General features: G+C 40.1%; 1 protein-coding gene across 6 annotated transcripts in view; it reads right to left on the bottom strand.

Moving 5' to 3' along the window:
• Window positions 1-1301: 1301 nt before the first annotated feature.
• Window positions 1302-13370, bottom strand: part of Bbx (BBX high mobility group box domain containing) — a 241533-nt gene continuing 229464 nt past the window's right edge. For 3 of the 6 annotated variants that reach the window (XM_038345735.1, XM_038345734.1, XM_038345732.1), the window contains 3 exons: window positions 11729-11926; window positions 9491-9674; window positions 1302-7109 (listed from right to left, as the gene is read on the bottom strand). In XM_038345735.1, the coding sequence (XP_038201663.1) occupies window positions 7022-7109; window positions 9491-9674; window positions 11729-11926 (470 nt within the window). In that variant the 3' untranslated portion in view covers window positions 1302-7021. The remainder of the gene's footprint in view (window positions 7110-9490; window positions 9675-11728; window positions 11927-13370) is intronic. The other 3 variants (XM_038345737.1, XM_038345736.1, XM_038345733.1) reach the window with 2 other exon arrangements.

The raw sequence follows: 13370 nt of genomic DNA on the forward strand, positions 1-13370 counted from the left end.
ATGCACTCAATCTCTACAATTCCAACAAAGCAAAGGGGGTTGAGATAAATTTTAAGTTCTTCTCTAGCATCTTTTTAATGTGTATCAAGTCAGTCATATTGGTTTTACCTCACTTAACTGTTAATAACTTTCTTCCTTGCAAGAGATTTCACTTTCTATTTAAAAAGATGCAACAGTATTGATACATATAACACTGTATAATTACACATATGCATACACTGTCACTTTTTTTCTAACAGAATTTGTATCTTTAGCAAGGAGCCCCTCTTTCATCAGTCTCCCTCCCATGATTTTATTCTCAGAAATGGGAAGGAAGTATGGAGTGAGTTTAGTAATTCATTAGCTAATTCTACAGAACACATTTTACATACCACAGTATGAACAGATAGGAATTTAACTCACTTAAGAGTTTTTACACCATCAAATCTCCCAGAACAATTTAACTTTAGAATATAACATATTGTCAAGCTAACATGAAATTCTCAATTTTCCTGCCTGAGTGCGGGGATCACATTGCATGCAACCCTGTGTGGCCCCTCAGCATACTTTGAATATGCTCAAAAGCATGCTGACTAGGACTTGAAAAAATGAGCACCCAATGTACATTTCCATTAAAGGCGCCATTCCAACATTTTATATCCTCAAAGCAATAGTAGATGGTACCAAACCACTTTCATTAAGTGATTCAGGGAGGTTCAAAACCCAGTGGTAAGTGGGTAACGGTTCAGAACTTTGGGACCAAATATGCGTTATTACATACCTATGTTGATATACATATGGTTTCCAGAGGACTTTTGTTGTTTGGGACGAACAAAATTTTGTATTTGAGACAGGGTCTCCTTACATGGCCCTGGCTGGTTGGGAATTGGCCTCAAAGTTAGATTGCCTCCTGCCTTTGCTTCCCCAAGTGCTGGAATAAAGGCGACCACCACCATATCCAGGTCCAAAAGACTTTTTTAAAATAAGACAAGGTTCAGGAACACTCTACTTATTCGACTTTAGGTGTGAGCTTTTATGGGTGGCCATTGCCTACAGAAAGAGTATGTCAAGCTCCCCTAAAAGCTCTCATCCCAAGTGGCAGCCTAAAGTGAATCTACTTTCTTCCATTGGACTTCCCTCCACCTTACATCCTCCATGTTAGGGAGAGCAAGCTCTACAGTGTAAGGGGAAACCATTGACCAATGTTCTGAAATAGTTGAAGAATTCTTTATTATTTTCTCTACTGTATTTAGTGGACATGATACACCGAAGGCACATACTCTATGGCTGGTAGCTGACAGAAAGAAAATGTATTTGAATAATATCTTTAAAATATTTCAAATTTTTATTAAATATTTTTATTCAGTTTTAAGATCACAGTTAAAGTACTTTAGCATGTTATACACATGACTTACATGTGCAATTTTTAGAAATATCAAATTAGGTATAAGATTTTGAAGAAATTATATAAATGTATATATTGACTTTTTAACTACACATACATCTAAGAAAGCAATAATTCTGTTGTACCATTAACTGGAAATCATTTATTACATGGCATGTTTACACCAACTCTAAAGAGAACAAAGCCAATTTCCAAAGCAAATTAAAATAAAACAAAAACTGAAATAAAATGAACAAATCAGTCATGCTAAAACTGTCAACAGACTTAAGACCTGGGGTCAAATGAAGCCATGGTTAATTTATGACATGTAAGTAAGCAATTCAAACCTATGAGAACCAGTTTATAACCTGGTGTGTGGAATCTCAGGAGGTTTTTGTCAACCTTTTGACAAATTCCTGAGAGTCAGAGGCTTGCTTAGTGCTAATGACATGAAAATGTGGCCGAGCAATCACTAAGCTCAAGGTCTCCAGCCTTCCCTCCCGACCCTAGGTTCTGCTGCTCCAAGAGCCGAGGCACTAAACGTGAGGAGTCAGGAGACAAGAGCAAACCTTCTGGTGAGCAACAGAGAAGTCAGTGACATTCCATGGAACATGAGTGTCTCTATGATTTAGGTTAGAGCTTGTGAGGTAAGATTCGTGTTGTGGGTGGGTTTGGAGGCATTCTATCAGATCCTTGTTACTCAGTCACCAGTTCTGGCCCAAGTCATCAGAAAATCTTTGGAAGTAGTAGTAATGTTCACAAACATGAATTTTGTGCATGAAATCAATGTGATGGCATGATCAGCTTGACCACTGTCTGCCATGAAAAAAAAATAAACAAACACAAAAGAAAAAAACAAAACAAAACAAAACAGTGGCCACAGAACTTTTAACTATAAAGTTCCTCCTGTGACTTTATCAGTAAAAATCACACCACCACAGATAAAATTTGGTCAAAAGAGGACACTTTCCCTCCATCATAATGTATATTTATATATTTGAAGGAAAGGGCAGCACAGATAGGTGCAGATATACAAAGAAGTCAAACGTATGTCATTTATTTCTGTTGCTTCTTTGTTCTGAAATGTCAGAAGGTAATAACGTCCCCACTGAAAAGGACAATCCTTCAGCATGGAGTATAACGAACGTAGCTATCACTTCCAAACATAAGCAAAGTAGTCCATCAAACCCTGACGCTTCCCCAGATCCATGGTTCCATGAACCACACAGCTGCTTCTGTTCTCATTATACACATGTTGTTAGTTAATCTAGGTAAGACTTTAACAATCCCCAAACTCAAATAAAACCAAGTCCAGTCTAACTCTTTGGGAATGCCTGTATAAACAGAAACAACATCTAATTAGCAAATAGTACACTTTGCATAAAGTGCAAAACAAGGACGTGTGGGGAGAAGCTAAGTTCAGTTTCCACCTAGCAGTCACTCCAAACACTTAACAGGTCAAAAGCGAAAAGCACTTGCTCCTACTGCTCATTTCAGCACGACGTTCGTTGTTCTCTCTGGAGAAGCCAGTGTGTGAAGAAAAAACACTGCAGTGGAAAATCGTGGCACTGAAGGTAGAAGCGAAAGACAGACTTACTGAAATTAACTTTGGAAGCCGAGGTAGCCCATGAGGATTGGCCTATCTGAGGGCTCTGGGGAGCAGTGCAATCAAAGGTGAATCTCAACAGCATCATGTACACCCCAACATCTCCCTTACAAGCGGTGACTCCAGGCCTCCCCTGATTTCCTTCCTCTCCCCCGAGGAACCAGCAGTGGTGCTTCTCCTCTGCTGAATGGATGCTGTGCTCCAGCCTCCAGCTGCTGGTCTTCAGAACACTTATGACGCATACAGTAGTTTAGCAGGCAGCATGGTCCCACTGCTTCACATTAACAACAAATGCCAAGCTTGGAACAGAGTTATGTAGTATTCCCCACCCCACCCTATAAACAAAACACGTCATTCAGTTCTCAGCTAATGTCTGTTCCATAGCAATTTACAATTTGCTTGAGATTTTACATCGGTGCAAACACTTCCGTACACTGAGTCAAAGACTGCAGAGTGCAAACACATTTTTTATGACTTAGCAAAGCATCTTGACTTTAAGAAAACAATAGGGAATCAACACATCGGACTCCAACCCCCAGACTGTTTCAGACGCTCCTCTGCACATACAGTGTTGCCAACATTTTTCTCTAGTAACTGTAAAGGCAGGAAGTAAGGTCATAATTCTTTCAGCATGGCTTCTGGGCCACATCTGATAAAATTAAGTAATTTCTGACACTTGTGGGGGAAAGGTTGCCAGAATGACAGGATCACTCAGGAGGGGGTTGAATGAATTAGGAGTTTTGATCTACCATTTGAGACTAACCTAATCTGGGGACAGGAACCTGTGGTTTCCAATGTGGCCATAGGACATTTTTTCCTTTTCCTGATCTCATTTACAGAACCCAAACAAACAAAACTTCAAGGATGTCTTACAGTATTTTCTCTTTCACTCATCTTAAGAGCTGCAGTTTTAGTTACTATAACATACTCTGGACACCTCAAATTTACATTGGAAATACCAGAATAACAAAAATAAATAAAAGGCTAAAGAACACTGGAAGAGTCCTATGTCTGCACCTGAGACAGAACCTCCCACTCCAGCACTGCAGAGAAGGGCAAGAACAACTTTCAAAACAAGATTTATATACAGGTTTGAATCCAGAAATTAAGGTTAAAGGCATAAATACTGACAACTTCAACTAAATGCAAAGTGGTTTCAGAAAGATATGCTACACAATTTAGGACTTAACAAAGCAGAAGAGCATTGCATTTTGGTTTGCTTGAGATATGCATAAGGTGCAATGACTTGTTTTCTTGAGGATGCTATGAGACAAACGTTAGTGTGGCTGGTGCTTGCTGCCAGACTACAGGTAGGCATCAGAGCAACACAGCAATGCCAGTTTCCAGAAGGAGAGGAGCGACATGAAGACGACAACGCTAATGCAGTGGAGTATGACATAATGGGCTGAAGGGTTTGTGCTAACAAATGTGACCTGAAAAAACCAACACCCCTCTCCAGCAGATGGGGCATAAGAAGCACAGCTACTGAAATCAAGACCTCGCTCAGAGAACTATAAAGCTTTGCAGGATTTCTGCTACTCTCAGTGCCTAACCGCTTAAAAATTAAGCATTTCTACAAAAAGGTTTGTTTTTAAAGTATCTGAAAACAGCCATATCCAGGAAGTCCCTCCCATCCCCACCCTGCCTAAGGGAAAAGCCGATCAGGTAAGATATTAACCACGTAGAAAAAGGTCATCTCTTGTTTGTTTCTTTTTAAAAAAAAGGTCTCAGGAATATACAGCCGTCTCTGAAGGGCTCTAGTGAAATGTACTCAGAGGACTGAAGGAGGGTGCTCTGGCAAAAATAGGTCTATTCTAATGTACTCTAGAGAATAACAAGTTAGTACCATTGTCAAGATGCATGTTCTGCACCAATGCAATTGTTGGTTTTCTAATTTTGTTACTAATTTTTTGGGTTTTTAGCTAATTATCATGTTTAAATCACTGCTAGCAAGTGGTCCAAAACTCCAACAGCCACCAACATCAGGACCCAGCAATTTCCGAACATTCACTTTTTTTTGTTTTGAAATTTAGAAAATATTATTAAAACAGTTATCATAGTAAAAATAGTATGCTAAAATATGGGGCTATTCACTCAATTTATTTCTATGTGAATGGGGTTAAGCAATACCTACTGATTTACCTTTTACTAATTCCTGCTTCCTCCATCCCCTCAATGAACATGAATTTTTGAGGACAAAATTTTAATACTCTGCTGCCTTCCCTACTTGCTTTGGAAAAATAACAACAAAACAAACCTCTATCTTTTTCAATTCTGTTAATATTGTTGTACATATTTTCCAGCACCGGAACTGAAGGAATATCTACAACCATGAGAAGCTAGACCTAGACAGTATTAATAGAGTCATTTTATATGGCTATTAGGTCAAATTACAATTAGAAAAAAACCATTACACTTCAGTCAAGTATAAATAAGAAAGCTAGATAAAACCATGTAAACTGTCACCATTTAGAGATCTAATTCAAAAGCTTCAAATTCCAGCTAGCACTATCAAAACTCCACCAGTTTGAAAACTATTAAAAATTATTGCTGGGATCTAAAAATTAAAATTTGGTAGTTTGTGCTGTGTTGCAACAGTGGGGAAATACTTTGTGCTATGGAACAAATACCCTGTAAAATCTGTAGCCTCAGATTAATTTTGATGTATCACTTTGCATCTGTTGCTAGGAAACAAGACACTGTGAACGTCAGGTGGTTAAGTCAATATGTTGAATGTTGTAAGCCAGTTAATCCACTTGGCACTGGCATATGGTTGGTTTTATGCTTAAAAGCAACAAAACATGAAAAGGAAACAAACCTGTAGGTGGATCTGACTGAGAGGCGCACTTCAGACACCTCCCCCCTCGTTTACTCAAAACCTCCTCAACAACACCAACTCCAAATGGCTCCTAAACCTGCAGTGCCTATTAGGCCGTGCATAGCAATTGCAACCCGTCCAGTCTGTCTGTGATGGATGTAAAAGGTCTGAAGCTCCAAGTCCATATGAAGTGAGCATCTTCAGTGTGTTTAGAATAATGAAGTAATACTAAGGTCACTTCTGAATAATATTTTTGTCTTTTTTTGTTTGTATGAACGATCCGTTGGTCACTTAGACCCTTGTGTAAAAATAAAAGAATCCTCAAGGCATGAAAACATCAGTAATCTGTAATCTGCAGGATGCTTCCCCTGTCTGGGAAAATATTTGCCACAATTTGCCCCAAGCAAATTCTTCTTGGTCACTCAAGGCTAAGAAAAAAATTCAGATTGTAAGAATTGTAATAGTCTCTTTCTCGATCTCAAAATCAATCTCCTCTCTCCTCTCTCTCTCTCTCTCTCTCTCTCTCTCTCTCTCTCTCTCTCTCTCTCTCTCTCTCTCTCTCTCTCTCTCTCTCTCTTCCAGCAAACTACCACTACCATTCTGGTGGCAAATATAAAAGTGCAGAATATATGGACCACAAGGCCGAGCATACACCGCTAACAATGGTACGTCTGCCTGCCCATGCTGCTTAGGAGTCTCTGGTACAGGCTTTTTAATATTTATTCTACAATATAAATGTAGGTATAACCTATTATATAAACCATCTTAGAACTTAAATCTTCATGTACAAAAGACTAAGAATATCTAATAATAACTAGTGCAGTGCGTCAGGGTTTTTTTGTTTGTTTTGAAAGAATAACTAGGTAATATATGAAACTAGTTTTCACACTCTCTGGTTGGTAAAAGAGATGCTGGATGAGCTACAGTAAAGGCAGCCTTTTACCAAGTTACCACTGGTCACCGTCAAAAGCCTTCCTTCCATACAAAGCAAAGGTCCACATGACTTTGCTTTTGCTCAGTATCACGCAGTAACACTGCCCTCAGAACTTGTGGCTTCTGAAACAACAAATGGGCCCAGAATGCTAAGTTTTGCTTCAAGTGATTCTGGGCTGTGTGGGACAACAAGCACTTGTCTGCAGTCTGTACTTCCCACCACATGGACTCGCCAGCATCCCTGGTAAAGACAAGGCTAGGGTAGTAGGTAAAGCACAATGTTTTACAATTAAAGGGCGCTTCACTGGTCAGCACAAGAAATCAGTACAGGAGCCTGTGGCATTTCTTTTGGCTGTCCATCATGGGTGAGTGGAGTTGACCTCTGACCTCTGTAAAACAAAAGGGGAAAAAGTCACTTATTGAGGGTATATAATCTGAGATAAGGAAGGACAATGGGTGATAAGAATGTTCCACTGTCTTCCTCAACAGTAATTAATTGCTACTTAGTCATTTCACTAAATCCAGTTTTGTCTTTATAATTTTATTTTGTTCCTTCCTTTCCTTTCTTTAATGAAGAGTTATTCATTGCCTACCTCACACAATAATCCCTAACAATGTATTTTCTTGTTACCATCCAAAGCTAAGGCCTCCCACTCTGTAGAGATAAAAACCTGAAATACCCACAAAGCTGAGCAACTTCTCAGGACATGGAAAACTTTCAGCCAAGAGTGAAGCTCTATGAAAACACCTTCCTCTTCATGCAGGGAGATTTTAAGTGGTACTTTCCTGTGCTCAATTTGCCCAATAAGGAAACTCTCCTATCTTGATTCGTAATCTCCAAAAAAGAGAATCCACCTAAGCTGGGACACAAAGAATAAAACCAACGTTTTGTTTTCAAAATATATCAGGAGACAAAACATCGGCAGGTCTCAGGAAGGTATGTACATAGTTGCATGAGGCATGCAAGCTGCAGCAGCAGAGTGTCTGAGAGAGGAGACTAAATACAGGGGCTAGAAGGAGGAACAGCAATTCCGGCATCTGCTTACAAAGGCAGGTATGGCCTAGCTGGGAGGGGACAGCACTTCACTGAGTGCAAAGCAAGGCAGTGGAGGGTGGGTGCAGGTTTGCTGAGAGTGGAAAGGCTTGTCTGGGTGTTCTGCTGTTGCAAAGGGTGAGTCACAGAAGGCTAACGGACAGGACAAGGATGCAACCACAGCTCTGTATAGAGGAGAATGCTTGCAGCAGTGAGCTGACTGTGGCCCTTACTGAGCCCTTCATTATGATTCTCACTGAGGTGCAAGTGGAGAAGCATCATCTTGCTCACAGGCTTAGCAGATCTCCCAGCAAATGTCTGCCAGCCCTCACTCCCCAGTGGGAAGCTGCAGTGCACAAGAGAACAGGAATGTGACTTCCTGGAGACATCTGGAGGCTGGGTGAGGGAGCACCAGAACTGACAGGTAAAGGGCCAGGAGACAGAGCTGCCGCCAGGGCCTTCAGGTGTCTGGAGGTTAGAGGGGCATGAAGCTCTAGCACACTGTATATCCGCTGGGCTTTCAAAGCTTTTGTACTTGACTGAAAGTCTCATAAATAAAGTTACTTTTCAGTGAGTAATCCACTTTGGATAAAAAAAATAAATAAAACACCCAGGTTTACAAAAGCCCTTCTTTCTTTCCCAAAGGATCAATTAAGTAGCAGAAGATTCAACTATAATAACGTGCTCTCTATGAAACTTCACTGAGTTCAAGGAGTTCTCATGACTGTGATCCGGTCAGATCCTTACAGCTTAATTCTTTGGGGGATGGCATTACATTCAATATAAAGTGAGGAAACAGAGGAGCAGATCATTTAGAGTTGAAGAAATTAATGGGTTTCGGTCTACCATGAGTTAGATGTAAACATGGTCCTTACTGTGCACCCACAGTATTTTGACAGGAGATATTGTCATGGCTACCAACATCCTTAGCACTGAGATATCAAGTCAACCACGTAACATCTCCATGAGATGTGTGCCATTGCGGTGGTTTAAATAAAGAATGTTCCCCCAGGCTTAGACATTTGAGTACCTGGTCCCTAGTGAGTGGTGTTGTTCGGGGAGGCTGTGGAATCTTAGAGAGATGAAACCTGGCTAGAAGACGTGGGGAGAGCTTTCAGAATGTTTATGTTTTCTCCCTAATTTCTATTTCCTCTCCCCACTTTGTGCTCATGGTTGAGATGGCACTGTCAGGTACCTGCTCCTGTCATCATGCCTGCTGCTTGTTGCCATGACTCCCACCATAATGGATTCTTATCCCTCTTCTCTTGGAACTGTATGCCCAAGTAAACGCTTCTTTCTAGAGCCCAACTTCTAGAAGTTGCTTTGGTCATGGAGTCTTATCATAGCATCAGAAAATTAATAAATACAGCCACTCCCAATTTATATAAAACAAATGCTGGGAGTGAAAGAGGGTGATTACGCTCAGGATACTATATTGTTCTTCCCTCACACCTCTGCTTCAAGATCTGACCCCAGAACGCTTATATAATAGTGCTTCTCTACTCACAGGAATTTCACAGAATAATTTAAGCATACTACAATATTCAAGATAAAATACTTGGTTGCCATTGACTCTCATGTTTACCATACTGTTAATTCACATATATACTTTGCAACAATTCACATAAATAACTAAACTCAGTATGAAAGCCAGAACATTGTGTGTAAAACACCAATCACTTCTCAAATGGTTGGTTGGTTTCAACACAGCTTCCTCCACTCATGTCTGACACTCACCTGTGCACATTCTCCATGGCTGCAACCTCAGCCAGTGCAGCGAGGCTAAAGAATGCAGACACAGCAGGCATTTCTGGAGTACTGCTCCGTGGCTCGTCAACCGTATTGTGTGGGCAGTCGTCACTGCAGTATGTCTCAGTCACTTTAGGGAGACTCCTGTGTAGTTGCTCCTTTGGTTTGTCTTCTGAAACAAGAGAAATCCATCACAGGCGGATCACTCCGAGAAGAGTACTGAGGAAGCACTGTGACAGACAGCGTGGGGAGCTATCTTTCCTGTCCACGTCTGCTACCTTCTGAGTAGCAAAGCTTATCCAGAGTATCTTCCTCTAAGGAAATAAAGCACTTTCATTAAGCTCAATGGCACCTTCCAACTGTGGACTCTGCCCAAAAGCCGACAAAAAAAGGTGTGTTTTATTCAGAGTCAAAGAATGGTTCAGTGTTGGGGTCAGAAGAAAAAAGTGAACTGTGACCAAAACAAAACCCAAGAGACGTCTGTGATGGATATGCACCTCTCAAGAAGCCATAGCATAGACTGTCATGGTAATGTGGACTTAGGGTTTAATGTAATTCTAACAGAATAGACTAAACAACAGATAATCAGTCCTGCTGAGCTTCCATATTGTGACTTTGTTCAAAAGACATACGGGAACGAAGACAAAAGACTTTCTAGTACCTATAAAAATATAAAAGAACACCTTCTTCATTATGCAAACATCATAGGAGAGACAGAATTTTTAATAATATTTAAATACAGAAAACAACTGATAAAAGATATGACTGTCATAATTAGGACATATAAGTGGCTTGCTTTCCTATGTAAAAAGGGAGTATCTCCTAAAATTTCTTTTTTCTACATATGAGAATGAATGAGGACATAAATGAACAAGGACGTAACAATCTATAAAATGAAAGTTACACATGAAAAGTAGAAAGAATATTTGGGAAAGGGAATCAGTTGGGGTTTGAGATAAGAGTAACGGGAGCCAAGTGTGATCAAAGCACACAATCTACATCAATAAAGACGTCATTAGGGCGCCTACTACTTTATACAACAACATTTGAGCTAATCATGAATAAAGAAAAATAAAAATCACAGATCAGAATATACATTAGAAAGTGAAGAGAGGAAGGACCCATTGGACCAACACTGATGCTACTCTTCACTCTGACCTCCCCTCTTCAAAGTCTCACTCTGCTATGACACTAAAACTAGGACTTGTAATCTGCTTTACGGGCTTAACAACTATTTAAAAATACAAGACACAAGGAAAGTGCAAAATTAATGATTGTCCTATTGTCTATTTCTTCTAATTTATTTATTTTTATTTTATGTGCATTGGCGTTTTGCCTACATGTATGTCTGTGTGAGGGTGTCAGGTCCTCTGAAACTGGAGTTACAGACAATTGTGAGCCACCATTTGGGTGCTGAGAATTGAACCCAGGCCCTCTGGAAGAGCAGCAGGTGCTCTTAACCACTGAGCTATCTCTCTAGTCCTGCCCTCTACTTCGAATTCAGCAAGTAATTCATATCTGCAAATACTGATATAACCCAAATAAGATCAAATAGAATGCTAGACCTGCTAGAATGCAACAACTAAGATCACTGTGCCTAGCTAGCATGGCACCTCAAGATTTTCAGGGGATGTTCAGTCACTATCCTTTACCTTGAGCCTTCCAGAAAATTCCACTGGAAACAAGTAGATTACAAGTTAAAACAGGAAGTGGTTAATTTTGCTGTCTGTTTAGACCAGAAAACAAGATTTCCATATACATTCTCGGGCTCCACTAGTGATGTGAATCAGCCCTACAGAAAGTGTTAAATATATTTTCAGGTTCCTTAATTCACTGCTTTGAATATCTAATAATCTGGCTTGTAGTGACATGAATAGAACACCATGAAGTTACAGAGACTCATCTAGTAGCTTTCAAAATCTAGGCTCTCCCAGAATTTACTTAAGACTGTTTGGTGGAGGGGTGGGCATGCTGAGGAAAAGCAGCCAATACTCCAAAAGATTACCTTCCTTTTTAGGGAGTCAGACACACACTTGGAGAAATAGCTATGTACGACTTTAGAGCATGAAATGGAGCATGAGTGGAGGCCAATAAAAAGATACAAAATAGGCAGGGTTTTCATTGAGAAACAAAAATTGGCTGGTTTATAATTATTTGTTGGCCAGTGTAGCCATTGTGGACACCTGCTGGTTCTCAGAACCTTGACCTAAAGATCTTGATCCTTACCCAAGGTACCTCCTGCTGGTGATACTCGGCCATCTGCAGTCCTGACAAGATGTGTGATCTTGGTTTTCCTTGCTTTTCTCTTTTGGCTGCCTACCAAAGGTTCTTGCATTGTTGCTGGCTCTGGAGTGTTGGGAATGGATAGGGCATTTTTAACCTTATAAGCAGGCTCTGTGGTGTTTTTGTCTTCTGAAAATATGGCTGAAACAGGATAAATGCATAGTTATATACCAAACCACAAAGCATCAGCACCATTCTAGAAAAGACATATTTCTACATACCTGACCCATCTGAATAGAGAATTTATACTCAAGTTTTCAAAACATTGACAGAAAAAAAAGAAATGAAACATTACCACAACTTGTTTACTACTTATCTATATATTCCTCAAATCTTCATAGGATTCAGATACATCCCCTTATCCCTTTTATGGTGTGAAGTAATACAGTCAGGATATTATTTCTGACCAATAAGCATTCCACCACTGAGCTACATCCCCAGTTCCTTCTTTCCCTGTCAACTATTTTTGGCAGGCTTGGGTGGGGTAGAGGTGTTAATGTATGCACTTTCACCTGGATCCCAAGAGATCACAAGTCCTGGGTGTGATCAGGGAACCTTTCTGAGCTCCTTTAGGCCAGTTCAGTTGGACAGGGTGCTAGCAGTAGTTTCTTGTCTTCTGAAGACACTGAGATTAAACATGTGCTTCTTAAATGCACATTTACAGCTGGGACATTTACCTTTCAGTACCAGTCCAGCCTGAGTAGGAAAGAAAACTACGAGGCTTAAACTTTTCTCATGCCTACTGATTTCTCACCGTGGATAGGGCAGACATTGGTGGAGTCAGCGGGTAAATGAAATCCTAACTCTAGGGCACAGTGAACATGCTTAATGACATAATTGAATAAGGCACAGTTCTTGGCGAGGCTGCATTTTAGCGCTGTAATTGCAAAACCAATAAGTCATTTAATAACACAGGACTGAAATCTCAGTGACTCTCACATCAAGAGTAAGGATGGTGCATGCCATTAAAGTGTTCTTTAGTTTTGATTACATGGGAATACTTGTCTTACACACTTACTTCCTTAGGCATTCCTCCTTCCCATCCCCTTATTTTGAAATAAAGAAGGAGCATGTAGTTACTAGTGTAGTAAACATTAAAAGGTAAATAAACACACTATGGGACTGGAGAGATAGCTCAGCTCTTAAGCTCAGTGGCTGTTCTTCTTGAGGACCTGGCCTTGATTCCCAACAACCATGTGGCAGATGACAGCCCTCAGTAACTCCAGTTTCAGGGAATTCAGTTCTGTCTTTGGGCCTTGATGACTACTAGGCAAACGTGATACACAGGTAAAACACCCATGCATGCATGGAGGTAAAGGGCCTATACATATAGATAAATTGATTAAAAAAATAAAAAAATAAAAGCAATCAAGTTTTATAATTTAGACCTTTTTTTTTTATGCCAGTGGCTGGCCTGAAAGTTTTTGGACAGAAAAAAAGCTAAGCAATTTTTTTTTTCTATCCATTTTAATGGCCATCCAGTTTCTAAAGGCAGGCAAAGAAATCATTTCGGCCAAAGGAAAGAGAAGGTCAGGAAATCACAGTTTGACATGACAAGAAAGTCTAAGAAAACCAAACAAAGAGT

Source organism: Arvicola amphibius, chromosome 10 (genome assembly GCF_903992535.2).
Source record: "Arvicola amphibius chromosome 10, mArvAmp1.2, whole genome shotgun sequence".
Lineage (NCBI taxonomy): Eukaryota > Metazoa > Chordata > Mammalia > Rodentia > Cricetidae > Arvicola > Arvicola amphibius.